General features: G+C 36.8%; 1 protein-coding gene across 13 annotated transcripts in view; it reads right to left on the bottom strand.

The window, feature by feature from the left end:
- Positions 1 to 22626, bottom strand: part of syne2b (spectrin repeat containing, nuclear envelope 2b) — a 133075-nt gene that overhangs the window by 47683 nt on the left and 62766 nt on the right. For 11 of the 13 annotated variants that reach the window (XM_065296294.2, XM_065296298.2, XM_065296297.2 and 8 more), the window contains 19 exons: positions 22195 to 22350; positions 21598 to 21738; positions 20026 to 20208; positions 18047 to 18184; positions 17550 to 17735; positions 17351 to 17455; positions 15658 to 15810; positions 15452 to 15583; positions 15230 to 15376; positions 14600 to 14773; positions 13542 to 13712; positions 12830 to 13000; positions 12136 to 12306; positions 11317 to 11388; positions 10994 to 11092; positions 9043 to 9444; positions 5625 to 5807; positions 844 to 1011; positions 501 to 620 (listed from right to left, as the gene is read on the bottom strand). In XM_065296294.2, coding sequence (XP_065152366.1) covers positions 501 to 620; positions 844 to 1011; positions 5625 to 5807; positions 9043 to 9444; positions 10994 to 11092; positions 11317 to 11388; positions 12136 to 12306; positions 12830 to 13000; positions 13542 to 13712; positions 14600 to 14773; positions 15230 to 15376; positions 15452 to 15583; positions 15658 to 15810; positions 17351 to 17455; positions 17550 to 17735; positions 18047 to 18184; positions 20026 to 20208; positions 21598 to 21738; positions 22195 to 22350 — 3072 coding nt within the window. The remainder of the gene's footprint in view (positions 1 to 500; positions 621 to 843; positions 1012 to 5624; positions 5808 to 9042; positions 9445 to 10993; positions 11093 to 11316; positions 11389 to 12135; positions 12307 to 12829; positions 13001 to 13541; positions 13713 to 14599; positions 14774 to 15229; positions 15377 to 15451; positions 15584 to 15657; positions 15811 to 17350; positions 17456 to 17549; positions 17736 to 18046; positions 18185 to 20025; positions 20209 to 21597; positions 21739 to 22194; positions 22351 to 22626) is intronic. The other 2 variants (XM_065296296.2, XM_065296305.2) reach the window with 2 other exon arrangements.

Here is a 22626-nt window from a genome sequence, read left to right as displayed (position 1 = left end):
ATGCTAAAATGAAACTTACCACAATAATGAAGAGTTGAACATATAGCAGCGTGATAAAAACTACTTGAAAGTACCAAAACCATCTATCGGAAACTTTTATTGGAAGTGTAAATTATTTTTTTATTTAGAGCAGAGTCCCATTCGTTTGAATGGAAAGGCCGGGGTTTATGACTTGTACTGCAGCCAGCCACCAGGGGGCGATCAAAGAGCCAGAGGCTTCACTTTTCAAGGCTTATGAGGCACACACGGTGGAACCCAGGTAAAGCACAGTTGTACATAGTATGTACATATGGAACTGGACTGTAAAATAAATTGCTACTGATAAATGTATACCTTGAATGCACTTGTAAATCACTTTGAAAACACTGCTTTGAGATAACTAATACATTTTTTGTTTCAATATATTTTGCGGTAAAACCCTGGAGAGATACTTTTTTTCTAATACAAATTATGTTGGAAAGACTATTATTTTAAAATGTGTGTGTGAATGTGCACATTACCTTCTGTTGTTGAAGACTGCTTTGTCTGAACAGTTTGCCCCTGGAGGAGCTCAACATCTCTTGCACACTGCTGCTGCGTGTTAACCTGGCCTGCAGGGGGCGCTCAGTTTCAACACACACCTGCAGAGAGATCAACAGCATTATAAAAAGTTTTTTAAAGCACACTTTTGCAGTCTCACTAGCAACACTTTTGGATTTAATACCTCTGAAACAGCAAATGTGAAAATCAGCTGCAATTAGCATGCTAATAATCACCAATCTGTTCATTAAGTTCTTTATTGCTAAAGAAACAGACAGAGTGATAGACACATACATTTCGGTGTGTGTTTATGTGCGCGTGTACCTGCTCTACACTGTGTTTGCCCTGCAGCTGTAACAGGACGGTCACCAATCTGTTCTTTAACAGCTGGAGTTTTGTGTTGAGCAATTCCACTTCGTGTTGTTGCTCGTGTTCCTTCAAACCACACTCAGGAAGACAGGAGATCTTCTCTTCAATCTCCACGAGAATCGTCTAAAAACACAAAATAAGTTTTTGTTTAAATGCAGTGGCGGCCGGAGACTTCTTTTTTCGAGAGCGCTCGATGTGAAGTTCGTCACAACATGTATGTAGCATCATGTGTGTTGTTTGTAATTTCAAAATACGTGTTTTGACAAAACACGTGATGCACATGGTTCACATGATGCAACAAACACATATTTTGAAAACACAAGGAACACCATGACACTCCGAACACTTATATTGAATTTGCGCCCCTAGGATGAGCAGTCACGAGCCCCCACTGTTTAAATCCATCAATGTGATGTACTGATCTTCCTTGCCTTCTGTAAATTGTTATAACTAAATCCAATTATACCATTACAGTAAGCATTTTATAATTTTATGATAATTTTGTAATGTGTTCCTAAGGACTTAAATACGATTTTCTCAATATTTTGATTTTTTGCACCCCCAGATTTCAAATAGTTGTATCTCGGCCAAATATTCAATTCAATTCAATTCAATTTTATTTATATAGCGCTTTTCACAAAAGTCAATTGTTTCAAAGCAGCTTTACATAAATAGAAGCAGTGAAAAGCACAGAAAACGACAGATAGCACAACAGAATACATGATAGCATGAGCAGTTAAATTTGCTGCGGCTATGACTCAATATTATAATTGCACGTATTACTAAAGCAACGTATAGAAGAGGAAGCTAGGTAAAGCCCAAAAAGGCTGCCTCCCCCGGGGCTATTATCATAGCCTAACAAACCATACATCAATGAAAAGCTTATGTATTCATTTAATTGCACAAATCTCAATTAAAAAGGCTCTTTTGACTGGTTTTATGGTCCAGGTTCACATTGACGGTTTTATAAATAAGCTGCACTTTTCGATAGTTTTATACTTTTTTATATACAAGTTTAAATGGTAGTTCTGGACAGTTTAACAGGTCAGTGTCCCAGAGCCCGGGTGAATCTCTGAATCTTTGATGAGAGAGTCAGATTACATGGATAGAAAAGAATACAAAGCAGAAAATGTTTGTATTACCTACAGTAACCGATGGCACTAAAATAGATGTCGTGAAAAAAATGATTTGTGACAATCTTAAAAGAACACACCACTGTTTTTCAATAGTTTTCTATGTTTTTCCCTCAACTTATATGGATTAATACATTCCTCTCTTTTCTTAATGCGTGCACTTAAAAGGATAGTTCACTCAAAAATGAAAAATATGTCATCATTTACTCTAATGTTTTTACAATCCTGAATGAATTTCTTTTTTTCTGATGAACACAAAGGAAGATATTTTGAGAAATGTTTGTAACCAAACCATTCGTGGACCCTATTCACTTCCATAGTATTCTTTTATCCTAATATCTTCCTTTGTGTTCATCAGAACAAATAAATATACAGGTTTGTAACAACATGAGAGTGAGTAAATAATGACAGAATTTTCATTTTTGGGTGAATTTTCAAAATTTGGTGTTTTTGATGAAACCTACACATATTTGAGAGGTGATACAAACAGAACACATGAAGGTAGGATGAAACTGATTTTTTTGTTTGAAAGCAGAGGGTCTGTTCTTTCATTTCATATATTGTATGTTTATATATTTAAAAAGAAGCATTTTCTGGAAGGCATTCAACTTTTGTGAAAATCATGAAAAATGCTGGTGGTGAAAGAGCTAATGAACGAATGGTGCTAGGCTAAATGGACGTGCTGTACAACTATTAAGTGCATGCATTGAGAAAAGAGAGGTATGTATTAATTTGTCTAAGTTGAGGGAAGAACATAGTAAAATATTGAAAAACTGTGATGTTTTCTTTTAAGGGCCAGGAAATATGACAAGACCACACAACACCATTACTAATCTGATCGGATTCACTTTGACATGCTTTTTGCCTGTCAGTAACTCACAGGTTTGATCTGTTTTAGGGACAAATCCAGACTACGTTTGGCAGAAAATAGAAACATTGCATACAGCTTCTTTAATATCTAAAGACATCTCTACAGTAACATCAACTCTCCTTGTATTACTGAGACACACAACCACACCCAAACAACACAATAACAGATTGAATGTTGAAATCCATACTTGACGATTCAGAAAAAGACAAACATCCTTGTACTCCTTGGACTCAAAAAAATAAATAAAATCTGGCAGGCTAAATGAAGAAATATACACAGAGAACACCAGCCTGAAGTTTTTACTGCTGAGATGGGATGGAGAAATATGAGATCAGTGCTTAACAAACAGGTGAGAATTATTATCCTGCAGTCTCGCCCAAAATATCTTTAATAAGAGTGCTAACTGAAATATCTGCAAAGAAAAACCCACAGGAAATACTGTTTCCTTTAGAAGAGAGAAGTTGAATTTTCAAAGACATTGACACATTCATGTCTTTGAATACAGGAAACACAGACATGCAAGTCATTTATGTGAATGTGTATCCTAAAGGCAAAGACACAAGAGATGGAAAAAGGTGTAGAATAGGACAGACCACTTCATGCCGCGCCAAAGGTAAATAACAGACGTATGGTTCATTATGTGGTTCATTAAATCATTATCTACTCCCACTTACTGACACACATGCACACACATATATATTTATCTTGCAAATACACATAATGATATTCAGTACTAGATGTACCTGCAGTTATTCAGCTCTATAAAATCATAATTATCCATCATTAAAGTGACACTTTGTAGTTTTTCAACCTTCATAATATATTTTAAATATATTATATATCGACTTAAAATAGGTTGAATGACATGTCCACCATAGCCTGATGGGTCTGTATCGCTTTAACTCGTACTTTTAAACTTGGGGTTTCGGGTTGTAACCCGAGCACAAAAAGAACTACAAAAATCCACTTTGCGGCATATGTCACTTCCTCCACTTCCTCAAAATCCGACATGAGAGCACAACTATTTATTTTCCTGTTGTTTTGTCATGGCCGAAGCAGCAACTAAGAAAAAGAAACCCAAGGTTTTGTCGGAGGAGATCAGAAAGAGAAAACGGGAGAGTGACAGAATAAAAGTATTTATAATCAATTATATTGGGCCAGTGTTCGCAGGACGGGTTCCTGACCGATGCTGACTTGGCCGTCATGCTTTTGGACTATTAAGTGATGATATTTTGCTTGCATAAGTCCTGTCTGGCGCCCAAACACTTTTTTTAACGTGAATTTTACTATAGGGTACTTGGAGAGTTTAGAGAGAGACTTATATCACGTGACTCTGTGGCGCTGTGGAGCGTCACCGACTTACGACATGGACGTTCTGTGTTCGATTCCCCATTAAGGCAATTTTTTATATAAACTTTAATCAAGTGACCACCATTACAACTGGCTTGTAAACATGAGTTACGCAATCTTTTGGTGTTAAAAAAAAAAAAACCCATGAAATTATATTCTTATGACATGCTGGAACGCACGCTTTGTGACCTAAAGAGTTGGTTTCCTTTGCGACAGTGCTGCGGCGCTTGTGGCCTCTAGGGGCGCTAGACGTAAAAAATACATGTCGCGCACCCCCTAGTGGCCAAAAAGTTTTGCGGTGTGCGTTTAAAGAAGATTAACCATACAAAGGCTTCAAAAGTATTTGGACAGTTACAACCAAGCGTGCCGCACAAGCCCTGAAAAGTGAAGCCAAAACATCTCGATCGCCCCCCAGTGACTGGTCCCAGTATAGGTCATAAACCCCGCCTCCCCATGTTATTCAATGGGACTTGAGACCAACTAAACAATTTAATTACACTTCAATTATCTTTTTTCCGAAGCTGGTTTCTGTCATTTACAGCAGTTTTTATCACGCTGATGTAAATTCAAGTGTTTGTTTTTAAAATAAGTTTGTTTTTAGTTTTGACAGCTGTGATATGCGCATTCTCTGAGAGCAAGGGAGGGGCTTTAATTTCGCGGCTTTACTTCTTGCTCACTACTGCGCAGGACTAGTCCCGAAATCGCTACTACGCAGACTCAAGAAGACCCAAGATGTCAGCGCCGTATCGGGGCACTGACGGCTTCACTTTTCACCAATGGAAGAGAGCGAACGGGCGTCGTCCATCTTTTTTTACAGTCTATGGTTACAACACACATAAAATGTAATACAGTAGCACATACTTTTTTAGCTAAACAAGACAAAGATGGCTAATAAATGTAAAGGAACTTCTAAACCCAAACATATTTGAAAGAAAGAGATTAAGAAAGAAGGGGAAGAGATTAGGGGTTGGATTATAGAAAGAAGCGATTTCTATAGCCATTAGTAATGGTTTCAGTAAAGCCATTAACAGAATAAAAACAGAAGGAAATGTCAGAATTGTGTAAGATTCTGCAGGACCAAAGCTGTTAAAATGATGACTAGTGTTATTTAAGAGAGGAAACAGGTTCAGTGTGTTAAATAGACAGATCTAGGACACGTTCTTTACTACTGAGCCAGCATTGCATAATACTGACGACAATCTTCAAAATATCTCAATTGTAAATGCAAATCTAACACACACCCACTTCTCCTAGACTACATGGTTAGACTCTAATCAATCTTATTTCCTCTACCCTTATCCTTTAGACAAACCTGTTGACATTATTGTTGACAGCTGGGTTATTTCCCTTGACATTTGAACTGTATGTGTGTCTGTGATCACCTGGCAGGTGTGAAGTTGTTGCTCAATGCTGTGTTGCATTGCCGTGTCCTGTGGTCTCGACTCTTCCAGGCCGATCTGTGCTCTCTCCAGACACTCCTCCAGCTGTAAGGCCCTCTCACGCCAGGCATGGAGCAGATCGTCACCATACAACCGTCCACCCGAATCCCCAGCTTCAACTGTGGCCTGGACAATCACACATAACAGCAGCTCAGCAGATGCACAAACAGCCAGAGGTTTACGTGGCAGAGGAAAGGTGTGTTATAGAGACAGGTAAAGACAGGTGTACTGAGAGACAGAAATAGAGAGAGAGAGAGAAAGAGAAAGCACCTGCTTTGGCTGAGTGCAGCAGAAACATTTCATAAAAGCACAAAATGTTTGTCACACAAAGGGTGTGTCCACTGACCCACAAAGAAACACACTATGACACACTTTGACACGTTTCGGCTTTTTCTCGGTCTGTCTCTCTCACTTAAGCTTTACTCTTTTGTTTCGTTTTTTCTCTATCCTCCGGTGCGATCTTTTCTTCAATGAATGTCTCAGCTTTCATACTGCTCATTTTTCATGTGGCTTTTCTCTCTCTCTCTCTCTAGTTCTTTGTTTACTCCACCCACCTGTGGCTACAACTACTTCCTGAAATGTCGTCACTTTCTAGGATTGTGTGACAGGACACACACACACACGCACACACATATGTTTGTTTTTCTTTCATGACTGATACCTGTACTTTCCATTGACATTCTATCCTATATTATGCACTTGAGGTAATTAAATAGAAACCTTTTGGTTATTGGTTGGTGTCCACAATATTGCTGATTTCCTGTTTTACCATCCTTGTAAAGAGATCAAATCTAAGGCACGTTGTGTTTCCGTGCTTTTTGGGGACTTTCAATACTATAGATGTACAGTAATGACTTTTATACTGTACAATGCCCCTAAACCTAACACTCTCTGAAAACAATCTGCTACATGCAACTTTATGTTACATGTTTAAACAATCATTTAGTTTTACTTGTCCCCACAAGGTCAAAAAAGTTTATATCTTTGCAGGAACATTTGGCCTCACACACTGTGGTTTACAGCACTCTCAGAAAAAAAGGTACAAAGGTTGTCACTGGGACGGTACTTTAAAAAAAAGTTCCTAATATGTACTATTAACAGACTGATCTCACAGAAAGTCATTTTATAGTCATGCAAAATTTGATTAATTTATTTGTGTCCATGGAACGAAATTCAGCTTTTTTCGTGCCTTGATCACGAATGTCTTTTTTGTGTCACTCACATGAATTTCTATAAATACTTTTCGTGTCTGTTGCGTGACTTTCTTTTTTGTTTCATTTTATTTATAGTTTTTTTCCTATTTTCAGAGGAAATAGAATCACTTTTTTTTATAATCACTTTTTGTTACATCCTAACCCAAACCCCAACACCAGGCAAAAATGAATAAAAAATAGGGAAAAAAATGTAAAAATAATACATAAAATGACACAAAAAAATTCATGCCACAGACGCGAAAAACTATTTATCGAAATTTGTTCGGGTTACATGAAAAAGACATTTGTGCTCAAGACATGAAATAAAGCCAGGGCACGAATAAATTAATCAAATTTTGCGTGACTATAACACGACTTTCTGTGGTATCATGTTCACTATTAAAGGGACACTCCACTTTTTTTGAAAATAGGCTCATTTTCCAGCTCCCCTAGAGTTAAACATTAGATTCTTACCGTTTTTGAATCCATTCAGCTGATCTCCGGGTCTGGCGGTAACACTTTTAACATAGCTTAGCATAATCCATTGAATCTGATTAGACCATTAGCATCGCACTAAAAAAATAACCAAAGTGTTTCGATATTTTTCTTATTTAAAACTTTAGTACATAGTGTACTAAATAGTGAAAATAGTCCCCTGCTATTGAAAGTAACCAAGGGGACTATTTTCGGCCAGTGCATAATATCATTGCGCCTGCTGCAGCCATGTTACAGTAAGCAAAGTCCTTGATTATTACGCCAGAATTAGAGTATAGTTCCTAGACATATCTGCCTAGAAAATCGCAACTTTTAATTTTCCGTCAGTCTTAGTACACGATGTAACTACAGAAGAGTCAATAGGAAAAATATAGAAACTTTGGTTATTATTTTGGATGCTAATGGTCTAATCAGATTCAATGGATTGTGCTAAGCTATGCTAAAAGTGTTAGCGCTAGACCCAGAGATCAGCTGAATGGATTCCAAAACAGTAAGATCCCATTAGTCAAACGAACCAGGCTTTGGGGTCAAACGTGCTCGAGCATGGTTTGGTTGGGATAAAGTGAGGGCACCCTTAGAGTTACCAATATGTACCTTTTAGGTACAAAAGTGTATGACAACTTTTACCTTAAGGTACCTTTTTCTGAGAGTGCAGGTACACACACACGCACACATACACACACACATTTAAAATGCAGTGATAATGTACTTTGAATCAGATAGCCCAGATCCAATTTTTCCGTAATTCAAGCCTTCATAGCTACTTTTTCTCTATACTTCTTGTCACTCATATTATGACATTTAAAAGAATCAAAAACTTAGACACATATTTAGAAATATGGGAAACAAATGTATTTAGTACCATATCTCTCAGATATTAAACCTTTACCAGCCCTAAAAGAGCATTTATTGACTGATATAGACTTCCGCTACTATCAGACGTCAGATAAATACATTTGGCTATTCAAATTTTTTCATGTACATATCACCAACACCTGTTTGATGTTCTGAAACCTCAGTAAATAGTGATAGTGAATAGTTAACAGGCGGCATTATTTAAAACCCGAAATAATGAAAAGAATAAAAAAGGAAAAGTCTACCAAACCTTAAACATGTTTTGGATATGTGGAGCTCGTTATCTTTCTCAACGTACCCAATGTTACAAAGTTCAAAAGGTTTATTTTTAAGGCACACAAACTTTTATGGTGGACTGGTCACAATGGCGGCTTAGCAAAGAGGCTATTATTAAAAATGTGTCTATATAGAAGCCATAAAGGCACCGCAGCAAAAAAAAAAATCACCTGCCTATTTCTATAGGGGAGAAATTGAGATATTAAATCTTTCTTCATTACTGTGCACACACTGAAGTTTCAAAATCCTCGTCTTGGTAATAATAATAACATAAAGGTCAAGGTGTTAAATATTAATATTCATGGATTAATAAAGTATTATTTTAAACAATCACGTACAGTAGTTACAATGCAAATTTCCCGTTATTAAATCCAATCTCATACATTATGTTCTCAGGCAGCATTTCACACACGGAGTACTGAGAAATAAAAAAAAAGGGTTTGTTTTATGGGATAAAAGGCAAATGTTGATGAACACAAGGTTTGTATGAAGTCTGTTGTCAGTAGGGTGAGATAACTTAACACTAATGTATCTGTGCTTACCAAAGATCTGCTTGTAGCCAATGGCTCGGTCTTCTCCAGCTGGGGTTTGTTTGTGCTCTGTGTTTGTGTGTCGTGTCTGTTGTCTGACCCCAGGTCTTTTGTGTTTAATGTATTTAAAGGGATGTGTGTATCTGCAGTGGTTGTCTGAGTGTGTGTATGTTGCTCTGATGCAACAGCTAGCAGTGTGCCTATGGGTTTTGTGGAGACCCCCAATGTTTCGGATAAAACCACACCCTGTACCTGATCAGAGGTTATGACATTAGATGAGTTCAATGTGTCCCCTGTGTCTGTGGGAGAGGTTTGTGACTCTAAATGTGTGTTCATGTGTTCTGTCAGGATTATTTTGGTATGTGCAAGCGTGTTTGTGTCACTGGTCTGTTCCCCCCGCCATGCACCCTGCTCCTGACAGAGAGAAAGAGACAGGCGAGTGTGAATTTTTGGTTGGAATTTATTTTTCTTCTGTTTTGATCACAAATGGAGGAAGAAAACAGGTAAACATGCACAGGTGTGTATAATAGCTCAGTGCGTTTACATGGCACAAAATAAAAAAAATACTTGGCATAAATAACATAAATAAATCATAGATTTATATTCTTCTAAAATTATTGAGGGGGAAAAACCTTCATTTCAGAGAATGTCTTGTAAACCATCTTTCATGAAAATAAATAACTCATAATACACATGCCCTTAGACATTACTGTGCACAATAGGCAGCCATTGGACAGACACTTGCAATATTCTCATACATTTGTTTCACTCCACGAAACAAAATTTGTTCACCTTTCACAAAAAACACACTGGTATAGAAAACACATGCCATAAAAAAACTTAGTGTCTTCTTTGGTATTATAGTTTTGTATTTAGTAGCTAAGACTCAAGCTACCATGCAATGACAAACAAGAAAAATAACACATACATTTTCCAGTTGAAAAAAAAAGTAAATAAATGTCATACTTGGCTTAGTTTACATCCAAAGATTTAGTTTACTAGATGCATTGTTAACTAAGGCTCCCTAACACAATGTCTACACTGCAGCTGCACAGATAGACAACAGACCAATCAGCTGCAAGCTTATGGATACCCTTTATCAACACTTAAATGAGAAAAATAACTGGTGTAACTTATTACGTATAGCTTATTTATTTTCAACGCAGATCCATGCTTAAAAACTGCATTTTTAAAATAGTGAAACATACTGCAATGTAGTGCATTGTGCTATTATATACTTAGAAACAAAAGGTGATTTAAATTAGCAGGCCAGAGATGAAGCTCAAATTTGATGTCAGAAGTTATTGCAAATATAAATAAAATTAATACCCTGTCAGAAAAATCCAGCTTTGCACCCGAAGAGTTCATATTAGTACAAATCTGTACCTATGGTAGATATTAGGACTTTTTTAAAAGGTAATGTCCCAGTGACAGCTGGGGTACATATTTTGGCATTTTTTTCTAACAGTGTAGAAGTCTTTTCATCAGTATAATGCGTGCAATTTAAACAAGCAGGAAAAATTAAGTTAGGCTATATACAAAGGCCACATTGGGCACTGGCAGTGTAGACAGCTTTTTTGATTGTAATGGATCTTTGTTTCATTGTGTCTCATCCAGTATAGACACAGTGTAATGTGTAAACAGTATAAAACTTTGGAAATCAAAATGTTCATTTAGTTTCTTTTGTCATTTGTTCAACCTCTGTCCCAGACAACTAAAGGACATACAGGCAGTACCTCAATTTATTTCCATATAATACATAGCGCTTCAGAACACATCAGCCATGTAAATGCACTGAGAAGAAAGTTCTAGCTCTGGGAACGTCTACATCTAAGGGTTCTAGAGGTGGATGTTAAGACATGGAGGTTCTGTAAGGAGAGAACTACAACTAGGAGACCAGACACCTCTGCAGGCTTCTGGGAGGGGATGAGGAGGTCTCTGTAACAGAGGAGGTATTGGTTACCATTTCATCAAGGAGAGACGCGCTTTCTTCTGTTGCATCCCCTTCACGTGAAGCTTCGGACACGTCTGCACATGTGTCTGATTCAGTGTCCGCTGATACCTGCAAACACAGGGGAAAAGTTGTTATACTATACTCTTATTTGAAGTTTGCTCACACTGTCACACCTTTACTTTCCAAATTTACATTGCATTCCAGGTACTGTATATTGTACAATGTTATCATTTCATGCATTCCAGGCCGCTACTAAACAGCACTAACCAGTAACATGGGAAAATCATACAAACATCAAACTGAGAAGATAATTTCTTCATTTCTTTAGTTACCTGTGGGTCTGTTGTATTGGTTGGTTCGGGGTTCTGTTCTGTAGACTCATCCAGCGATGAAGAAGCAGTTTCCTGTACAATAAAACACAAGTTTTTTAATACCATTCAACAGGATTGGCTACAGTAAACACAGATCTATTCTCAAGTCTAGTCTGAAGGGTCTGAAGGGTATAATAAATAAAAAGAGACAGTGGCAAATTACTTTCTTCCTTAGTATTTTTTTCTTGTTTTCAGTTCAAGAAAGAAGTCTAGTTTTTAGACAAAAAAATATACAATGTAAGCAAATTTGTGCTTAAAACAAGCTTTTGCTTATATTTCCATCAAGTAATGTAGTTTATTAGCTTGATGGTTGCCAAGCATCAAACCAGGTTGATGAATTAATATAGAAAGTTTGGGCACAGGTGGGCGCTTGTAAATCAGAATTTTACTATTTATCCATTTTTTTTACAATGCAGTTCATCCAATCAGAAATTATTCTCTTTATAATGCAACTGATTCACCAGTTAAATCATATATTATTCATGGTGTGCCACATTTTAAAATGAAGATCACACCCCTTTTTGTGATTCTCAAGTAACAGAAGTATCTGAAAGATGAATAAATGCAGTAAATGAAATTATAGTAAAGTTACACTGCCCCCTAGAGGACGAGAAATAATATGTGGACCAATCAATGGCTTAGTGAGGTTGAAACTGCTGATAAATCTCTAAAACTACATCAACAGAGATGAGTTATAAAGCATGAGATGGGAAACGAAAGCAAAGAAAACTACAGTATAAAAACTGTCCAGGGCCGAAATCTCTGAAGACATTTCATTACCTTCATGAACGAGACGAAGGACATCTCTGGGTTCAGTGAGGAGGGAGATATTTCTTCCGCCACCGCAGACTCATTTTCTCTTTCATCTTCATCTTCTTTATTGTTTTTATCATCATGTTCTTCTTTAGTCTCCACAGCTTCGCTGAGCTTCTCTGCTTCATCAGACTCCGGCTGTTCCACACATGGCACAAACAAACCCAAGCAACCCAGAACAGACACACACAATAAGTTACGTCAGGTCATATGAGCTTTGCATGCTTTTCACTATGTTTAATGATTTAATTGTTTATACACTGTAAAAAATGTGGGTTCAACTTGAAAAAATTAAGTTACCTGGTTGCCTTAAAACTTTGAGTTAATTCAACTTAAAATTGTTTACACACAACTTTTTTTTGAGTTAACTAATGTTTTTTTTCAGTTGAATTAACTCAAAATTTAAGGCAACCAGGTAACTTACTTTTTTAAGTTGAACCAACAAATCTTGTGTGTATATGTTTCATCAAGTAATGTAGTTCATTAGCTTGACGGTTGCCAAGCATCAAACCAGGTTGGTGAATTTAATCTAAAAAGTTTGGGCACAGGTGGGCACCTATTAGAATTGTACTAAAAAATGTATAATGCAGTTCATCCAATCAACAAAGAAAGCTATGGTATAAAAACTGCCCAGGGCCAAAATCTGATGACATTTCATTACCTTCATGATCGCAAGGAAAGTAGTCTCAGGGGTCAGTAAGGATGGAGATATTTCTCCAGCCTCCGCAGACTCATTTTCTCTTTCATCTTCATCTTCTTTATTGTTTTTATCATCATGTTCTTCTGTAGTCTCCACAGCTTCGCTGAGCTTCTCTGCTTCATCAGACTCCGGCTGTTTCAAACATGGCACAAACAAACCCGAGCAACCCAGAACAGACACACACAATAAGTTACGTCAGGTCATATGAGCTTTGCAGGCTTTTCACTATGTTTAATCATTTAATTGTTTATACAATGTAAAAAAGTGGATTCAACTTAAAAAAGTAAGTTACCTAGTTTCCTTAAAAATTTGAGGTAATTCAACTTTAAATTTTTAGTTAAGTTTACACAAAAAATTTTTTTGAGTTAACTAATGTTCAAGTTCAATTAACTCAAAATTTAAGGCAATCAGGTAACTTACTTTTTTAAGTTGAACCAACAAATCTTGTGTGTATATGTGTACATTTTTTATCAATTAATGTAGTTCATTAGCTTGACGGTTGCCAAGCATCAAACCAGGTTGGTGAATTAATATAAAAAGTTTGGGTAAAAGTGGGCATCTATTAGAATTGTACTTTTTTAATACATTTTTTACAATGCAGTTCATCCAATCAACTAAAAAAAGCTACAGTATAAAAAATGTCCCAGGCTGAAATCTGATGACACTTCTTTACCTTCATGATCGCAAGGAAAGAAGTCTCAGGGATCAGTAAGGAGGGAGATATTTCTCCTGCCTCCACAGACTCATTTTCTCTTTCATCTTCATCTTCTTTATTGTTTTTATCATCATGTTCTTCTGTAGTCTCCACAACTTCACTGAGCTTCTCTGCTTCATCAGACTCCGGCTGTTTCAAACATGGCACAAACAAGCCCGAGCAACACCGAACAGACACACACATTGAGTTACGTCAGGTCCTTTTTTGAGTTAACTAATGTCTAAGTTGAATTAACTCAAAATTTAAGGCAATCAGGTAACTTTACTTTTTTAAGTTGAACCAACAAATCTTGTGTGTATATGTGTATATTTTTTATCAATTAATGTAGTTCATTAGCTTTGATGGTTGCCAAGCATCAAACCAGGTTGGTGAATTAATATAAAAAGTTTGGGCACAAGTGGGCACTTATCAGAATTGTACTTTTTTTATTTTTTACAACGCAGTTCATCCAATCAGCTAAAAAAGCTACAGTATAAAAAATGTTCAGCTTCATCAGATTCCGGCTGTTTCACACATGGCATGAACAAACCCGAGCAACCCAGAACAGACACACACACAAAGAGTTACGTCAGGTCCCATGAGCTTCACAGGCTTTTCACTATGTTTAATAATTAAATTGTTTATACAATGTAAAAAAGTGGGTTCAACTTAAAAAAGTAAGGTACCTGGTTACCTTAAAATTTGAGTTAATTCAACTTTAAAATGTTAGTTTACACAAAACTTATTTTTTAAGTTGAATTAACTAAAAATTTAAGGCAATCAAGTAACTTTACTATTTTAAGTTGAACCAACAAATCTTGTGTGTATATGTTTCATCAAGTAATGTAGTAAATTAGCTTGACGGTTGCCAAGCATCAAACCAGGTTGGTGAATTAATATAGAAAGTTTGGGCACAGGTGGGCACTTATCAGAACTGTACATTTTTATATTTTTTTTACAATGCAGTTCATCCAATCAGCAAAGAAAGCTACGGTATAAAAACTGCCCAGGGCCAAAATCTGATGACATTTCATTACCTTCATGATCGCAAGGAAAGAAGTCTCAAGGTTAAGTAAGGATGGAGATATTCCTTCTGCCTCTTCAGACTCATTTTGTCTTTCATCTTCATCTCCTTTATTGTTTTCATCATCATCATGTTCTTCTGTAGTCTCCACAGCTTCGCTGAGCTTCTCTGCTTCATCAGACTCCGGCTGTTCCAAACATGGCACAAACAAACCCGAGCAACACCGAACAGACACATACAATGAGTTACATCAGGTCATATAAGCTTTGCAGGCTTTTCACCATGTGTAATTCTACATTAAAATGTTTTTTGAAAGACCAAAAGCACTTAGGACTTGTCTGAGACTACCGAGCATTATAGAAAGCTGTTACCACATCTAATATAATGCACAAACCTTTGAAAGCCAATCTTATCATCTGATAAAGTTTTGATAGTCATGAAGAACCCAACGTGACATTTTATGAGATTTCATTTTACATTTATGCACATGGCAGATGTTTTTATCCAAAGTGTATTACAAGCGAGTTTTTTTCTGGGATGGAACCCATGACCTTGTGTATCACTTGCGCAATTCTCTTCCAATTGAGCTACCTTTATAAAACATGCTTATTGTTATTAAAATAGAAAATGTGTATATGTGTACCTGTACCTCTTTGGGCGTTTGGCAGCTCTTCTCAGAGATCCAGGAGTGTCTCTGCTCAGGTGTGGACTGCTCCACTGTCATCAGGGTTCCTCCTGATTTCTTCAACACGTCCTCCTCAACATGCACAATCTGAATCTCACCAGTCTCCTATGCACACATTATAATCAATACATAACAGGGGCCTCTTCAAGGTGACTAAATTGTAATAAGGTTTCGTCTTACCAGTGTCTCCTCCTCAGCAATAGTGTCTGGAACACAGAGGGATGTGGTGCTGTGGGGTTGGGCACCGAGAGTGGTGGTATCGGGAAGCGGGGCAAAAATCTCCTGCACCTCAATCGAGTATTCTAAAGCCAGCTGAGAGAAGACAAAAACTGAGTTTTTGCATGTGTACTGCGTGATGATCTGCACATGTGGGTTAGCGTGTGTACCTGCTCCAGTTCCAAGAGTTTTTTTTGTAATAGTTCAGCTCTTTTGAACACAAGAAGTGTGTTTTCAGCTTTGTCAGGAAGACACAGACCATCCTTACAGTTCTGGATCTCAGTGACGGTCCTTTTCATCAGATCAATCCTGTTCTCAATGGCCTGCCAAAACACATTTACATTTATTCATTTGGCAGACACTAACATCCACTAACACATCTAAACCAGCATTTAAATTTGATTTTGCAGATCATATTGGGTCTGACTTTACAAGTTCATGACCTATTACATCAGTATGTTTTTATGTTTTTTGACCCTGGACCACAAAACTAGTAAAAAGGGTATTTTCTGGAAATTGACCCAGAAGCTGAATAAATAAGATTCTCATTGATGTATGGTTTGATATACTGAATAAAATAAAGGCTGGATTTACTTAAAAATATAGTGCAACATTTTTGCATCCTTTTTTAAAGTAAGTATTACATAATTTTAAGCAATTTATGCAATTGGTAAAACTTTCAATGTAAAACTTACTTTAAAAAGTGGATGCAAAATTGATATATTTTTAAGAAAATCAAGGGTATTATTTTTTACAGTGTAGAATTGAACAATATTGGGCTGATATACAACTATTTGAAAATCTGGATTCTGAGGGTGCAAAAAATATATATATATTGAGAAAATCGCCTTTAAACTTGTCCAAATAAAGTCCTTAGCAATACATATTACTAATAATACATTTATTTTTATATATCTTTACGGTTGGAAATGTACAAAATATCTTCATGGAACATTATCTTTAATTCATATCCTAATGATTTTTGGCAAAAAACCTGACAATTTTTACCCATACAATATATTGCTGGCTATTGCTACAAATATACCCTGATAAATGGTTTTGTGATCCAGGGTCACAGTGCAAATATTATGTGGTCACTTGGAGTGATCCAATCACAAAATACTTTGGACTATGTTTAAACCTGCTATTAACTTTAGCCTACATTGATTCCAGTTGAAAACAGGAGCTTTGTCATCCTCTTCTTTGAAATAATGTTTTAAATAATCATATTAATTTATATTATTACACAGCTGTCTAAAATGCATTATATTTACAAATAATAAAACCAATATATCTGCAATAATAACCTGCTGCCTATACATTATCCCTTTTGTTTATTTGGTATAATATGTGTTTGCATGGTTTATGGTTAAAAAAACTCATTATTTTTCACATACTGTAAATTTTTGTAGCTCCAAATTTTACTTTGCATTTGAAAAGCTCTGTGTCATTGATTGGCCAGCTAATCTGTATGTTGTGATTGGCCTGAATACCTCTGATGTCAGCCGGAAATGTGACGCTCCTTACCATGTTTAAAAGATTCGCTCAATGCAATTCTAACTTACAGGATGTGTGTCAAAGTGGGAGGAATTATGATAATGTCGGTCTTTACTACATCAGGAAGTAAACTATTGCCTACATCCGTGTGTTTGTTGTAGTTCAATAAAATAGATTTATGTTGGAGACGATAACTCGCGTCATCGTTTACTTTGGGGTTTGTACCTTTTGCATATCGTTAACATGTACTAATACACACTTACACACCAAAGGAAATGTAAAAACGTGAATTGGACAATAGGTGCTCTTTAACTGAATACTACCATGACTTGGTTCTAATACTGACACATATATACACAAAATAACCTTGAGTTTGTCCAGACTGATGCCCTCTTCGGTGGTCAGGGTAGATTTTATTTTGTCTGCATCTTTCTCCATAACCTTCATCTCTGCTTCAATTGCGTCCACTTCCTTAAAAACACCAACCACACAAACATGCATTAAATGCACCTTACTTAGAAGTAAAACAGATCGTCTGAGCAGAATAGTGAGTGCGTGAACTGACAGCTGCTGCATTTTCAAGTTGAGAGAGAAATCCTAGCAAGCTGTGCTGCATGTCGGCTACACGGCGGTCAGCGTTGGAGAGCTGCTCCTCTAATGGACTGACATCAAACACGCTTCCCATCTCTGTTAACACGCCGCCGAAACCCTGCAGTGTTCGTCTCATCTGAGCAGAATCATCCAGTACCATCTACAACACATATACACAACAAAACTGCATAAGGAATGTGTCTTCAGCCTAGTATGTAAAAGTCAGATATGTAGATCGATTCCTCTCACTATTCCCTCTAATGCAAGGGTCATCCTCTTGACTACACCCATTGGAGCGCCCCTGTCTACATGAATTTAGGTACAAGCTCTTATTTAACTCACCCATACATTACATTATTAGCCGGTTCAGGTGTGTTTGCTTAGGGTTGAAGGTAAACTTTGCAGTGAATAGGCCTGGAGTTTGAGTAAGTGTCAGATAAAGGATAATGATGATGCGTGTGAGAATAATACCTGCAGTGCGTTTACATGATTGTCAAGGCATCTGGCGGTGGTGTATGTACAGGGTGTTGTTAACCACGATTGAGCCTCTGTGATCCAGCTCTGTGACCCCTTCACCATCTCCTCATGCTCCAGCAGCCAATCATGGATCTACGCAGAGATAGTGTTCAAAAGTTAAGACAAAATAATTTAGATGGCTTTACCCTGCTGTTCTATGATACCCAGTGGTGTAACGTATTTGTACTTTTATTGGCAAACTTTTCCTACACTATTTTCAGATGCACAATATTGTACTTTTCACTCCAGTACATTTCATAAATACAAGAAGTTTTTTTACCTTTAATACTTCGTACATTAGAATGAAGTGCACTTTTAATAAAAGTACATTAGAAATGTAGTACCTTCTTACAGTAACAAATACTGCTAGTTTTTACTGTTTTACGAGTGTACATTTTAATGTACTTAAAGGGATAACTCTGTCATCCTTTACTCACCCTCATGTTGTTACAAATCTGTATAAATGTCTTTGTTCTGCTCAACACAAAGGAATATATTTGTAATGAAGCATGAAACAAAAGCACCATTGACTTCCATAATAAGAAAAAATATTATGGAAGTCAATGGTGGTCAAAAATGGTTTGGTTACAAATATTGCTAAAATTTCTTTCTTTGTGTTCAGCAGCACAAAGAAATTAAAGGGATAGTTCAGCCAAAAATGACATTAAACCCATGATTTACTCACCCCCAAGCTGTCCGAGTTGCATATGTCCATCGTTTTTCAGACAAACACATTTTCGGATATTTTAGAAAATGTTTTAGATCTTTCAGTTAATTAAATGTGAATTCACAGGGTCCACGACCATCAAGTCCAAAAAAAGTGCGTCCATCCTTCACAAAGTAAATCCAGGATGATAAACAAAGGTCTTCTGAGGGTAATCTGTGCGGTGTTGTTGTAGAAATATCCATATTTAAAACTTTATTAACGTAAATAAATACCTTCCGGTAGCGCCGTCATCTTAGACTCCTCTGTATTCAGGAGAGAGTATTAGCGTAGTGTACGCACTTTTCTTAGTGACGTATGACAAATTCGGAGGGCGGGGGCACAGAGCAGCACCAGAGTATCCTCCGTAGGCTGCGTAAGCTCTCATACTGAATGCGGACACGACTAAGATGGCGGCGCTACCGGAAGGTAGTTATTTTCGTTAATTAAGTTTTAAATATGGATATTTCTACAACAACACCGCACGGATTACGCTCAGAAGACCTTTGTTTATCATCCTGGAGCCGTTTGGATTTATTTTGTGAAGGATGGACGCACTTTTTTTGGACTTGAAGGTCGTGGACCTCGTGACTTCACATTTAATCAACTGAAAGATCTAAAACATTTTCTAAAATATCCGAAATGTGTTTGTCTGAAAAACGATGGACATATGCAACTCGGACAGCTTGGGGGTGAGTAAATCATGGGTTTAATATCATTTTTGGCCGAACTATCTCTTTAATAAAAGTTTGTAACAACATGAAGGTGATTAAATAATGCAGAATTTTCATTTTTAAGTAGTAAATAATAAAATTTTATACGAAATGTAGTAACGATGTATGCTATTATAAAGCTATAAATGGAGCAAAATTAAAGAAAAAAACTCTGATTACGTACACATACTTGAAAAATTACTTGAAAAAAGTAAAAATACTTTACTACTTTGCGTCAATGTTTCACCAAAATTATTGAACCCTAACCCTAACCCTAATCTTGATGGGAATCATACCCGTCCGGGAAACATACAGACGAAATCTGTTTGTTGTATAGAAACAAGTCATTTCACAGAGCATCTCCTTTGTGTTTATTATATTAAAAAAAATTTAAAAGCACAAAAGGTTGAATAATTGTTGACGGCATTGTAATGTTAGGAAAAAATACTTTAATTTTCCTTCCTCTGCAGCTTAATGCAATACAGATTTTTTTTGGGAGTTTTAAGGAGTTTGGTGACCTTGCTAAGGAAGGTGGTCCTCTGTTCGGCCTGTTTGGTAAGGCTGCTGTACGTCTGCTGAACATTTGCCAGGTTTTCTAAAATCATACGGAACTCATCCGGATGTATCTCACTCGTGTCCTGTAGCTCCACCTCCACCACCGTCAGACGAGTGTGTAAACCATCCAGCTCGTCCCACACACGCTGTGAGGAACATCACACATAAAACACACAAATATTTTAAACCTTTTTATTTAACCAGTTTCTATACTAAGTACCGGTATTTACTTTAACGCTTTCCCCGCCAGCGTTAAAAAAAAGTTGAACAAAAGTTTAATGCCTTCCAGAAAATTCTTCAATTCTTCTTCTTTCAATTATAAAGAGACCCTCTGCTTTAAAAAAAAAAAAAAAAAAAAAAAAAACGTTTTGTCCTATCTTTATTTGTTCTCTTTTTATCACTTCTCAAATATGGGTAGGTTTACCAAATACTAAGTTTTGAACAAAAAGCTAAGATAATTTTTGTAAAGGACTTTCGTTAGGGATCAGATTCAGAATGATGATCAAAATATTCCCAATTTTTACGGTTTTTGAATCAGCAGCGTATTTTTCGGACTATAAGTCGCACTTTTTTCATAGTTTGGCTGGTCCTGTGACTTATAGGCAGTTTCAGCAGTAACAACATAAACAAGTGACTGTCATGGTCCGCACGTAACTTCCGGTAAACACCGCTAAGAATAAATAACAACTAAGTTCTTAAAACGTAGTTTATTACAAGCAAAAAACAACACATAGATTACCTAGGAAACCAAAACGTTTGTTATTTTAGACGAGACATTTGTTCAAGAGATCAGTTTAGTAACTAGTCAGACCATTAAAAAACGAAACCGGAAGTAAAGTTCGGATCCAGACGTGCATCGCGTAAGTGCATGTGCGTCCGATGAAACCGTCTATAGTCAGATACGACTTATATGTCAAAATGAATTCAAACGGACTAACATGAACCTAAAGAAAACATTACCGTCTACCGCCACAAGAGGACGCTATATGTTGCTCCTGTAGCCTACCCCTGAAAAAAACTGTTAACTGAAACATTAACTTAAAGACAACGAAGAAAGACTTAACATACAAAATGCCTCCAAAAAGAATAATAATTTTCTAAATAAATGCGACTTATAGTCCAGTGCGACTTATATATGTTTTTTTTTCATCTTCATGACGAATTTTTTGACTGATGCGACTTATACTCCGGAGCGACTTATAGTCCGGAAAATATGGTAGATGCTTCAGTGTTTTATAAGTTGTGTAAGAGCGCCACCTAGTCCATAATAGTTGAAATATGGATTGCCGTAAAAACTCGTCATTGCCAGGGAAGTGTTTTCTCTTAATTGATGAGATAATTTCTCCGTAGAGAAAATTCTCAAACAGTTATCTGAACTGCGCATCAAATCCAACTTTTTTTAAACAATGGGCAATTGTTTACTTCATTTCTATGTGTATCTGATAAATAATTGGTTTATCGTCAAAATTTCTTCTGCTAACACACACACAAATGCGGTGTTAAGGCCATATTCAATATAGGTGCCAAAATCTTACCTTCTGTGTGCTCTCAACTTCACCAAAGTTCGAGCACTTCTGCTCTAACCAACTCTGAACTGATCCCAGACCTGCTTTAATCTCAGAGATCTTAGCAGTAAGTTTATGAAGCGGACCGCTCTTTTCCACAGCTGTTTCCACCTATGAACGAAAGACAGGCATAAGTCGTCTGTGAAGTAGTAGCAGGAACAACAGGAGATCCAAATCTTAATGAACAAACCCAACGGGGGGCTTAGCTAACTACGGTAGTGTCACACATGTGTGTGTTTGAGTGTGTATATGGATGATGTAACACTTTTAACACCTGTCAATGTGTGTGTGTGTGTGTGTGTGTGTGTGTGTTTATAATGTGCCTCTGATGCAGGGATCTATCTGTTCTAGAGTGAGATGTTCGCCTGTCTTAATTCATTAAAGATGAGTGTGATGTTTCGGGGTGTTTGTGGGAAGCACATGTACTTGTATTTTAACTCAGAGGGCATTTTATATACGTGTTCCTGCATGATTTAGCAAAACGAGAGAAATTATAAAAATGTGCAATATTTCAATTTTTATCCTAGACATATTTAAAGTTTTAAAGGATGCACTGCTGTGTCAAACCTGCTTCTCTGCTTCCTGGAATGAGTTTGAGACTTCCTGTATTAGTCCCTCAATCTCCTCAGGAACCGGCGTGTTTCTCTCCGAGTACATCATTTTCAATCCTTCTGAGATACGCTGCAGAGCGGCCTTCTGTGTACACAGCTGCGAGTGAACCTCCTGTTAAGTGAAGAGCGGTATGAGTCATTAGTTGGGCTACATCTGTAATAGGTACATCCACGTACTGCACAAATAATTTTTTCCATTTTATCTATTTTATTTTAATATGCTTTTGCGTTCAACATCATAAACAAGATTGACCAAAGTAGTCGAATTGGTTTGACTTTACAAAAAACACAACCCGCCACTAAGGGCAGTACTGTAAGTGGTTCATTAAATGGGTTCAGAGATACACACATAACATCTTAAATAAAGAGAACTAAACTTCAGTTAGAT

Source organism: Paramisgurnus dabryanus, chromosome 20 (assembly GCF_030506205.2).
Source record: "Paramisgurnus dabryanus chromosome 20, PD_genome_1.1, whole genome shotgun sequence".
NCBI lineage: Eukaryota > Metazoa > Chordata > Actinopteri > Cypriniformes > Cobitidae > Paramisgurnus > Paramisgurnus dabryanus.
This window is presented reverse-complemented; position numbering and strand designations above follow the sequence as displayed.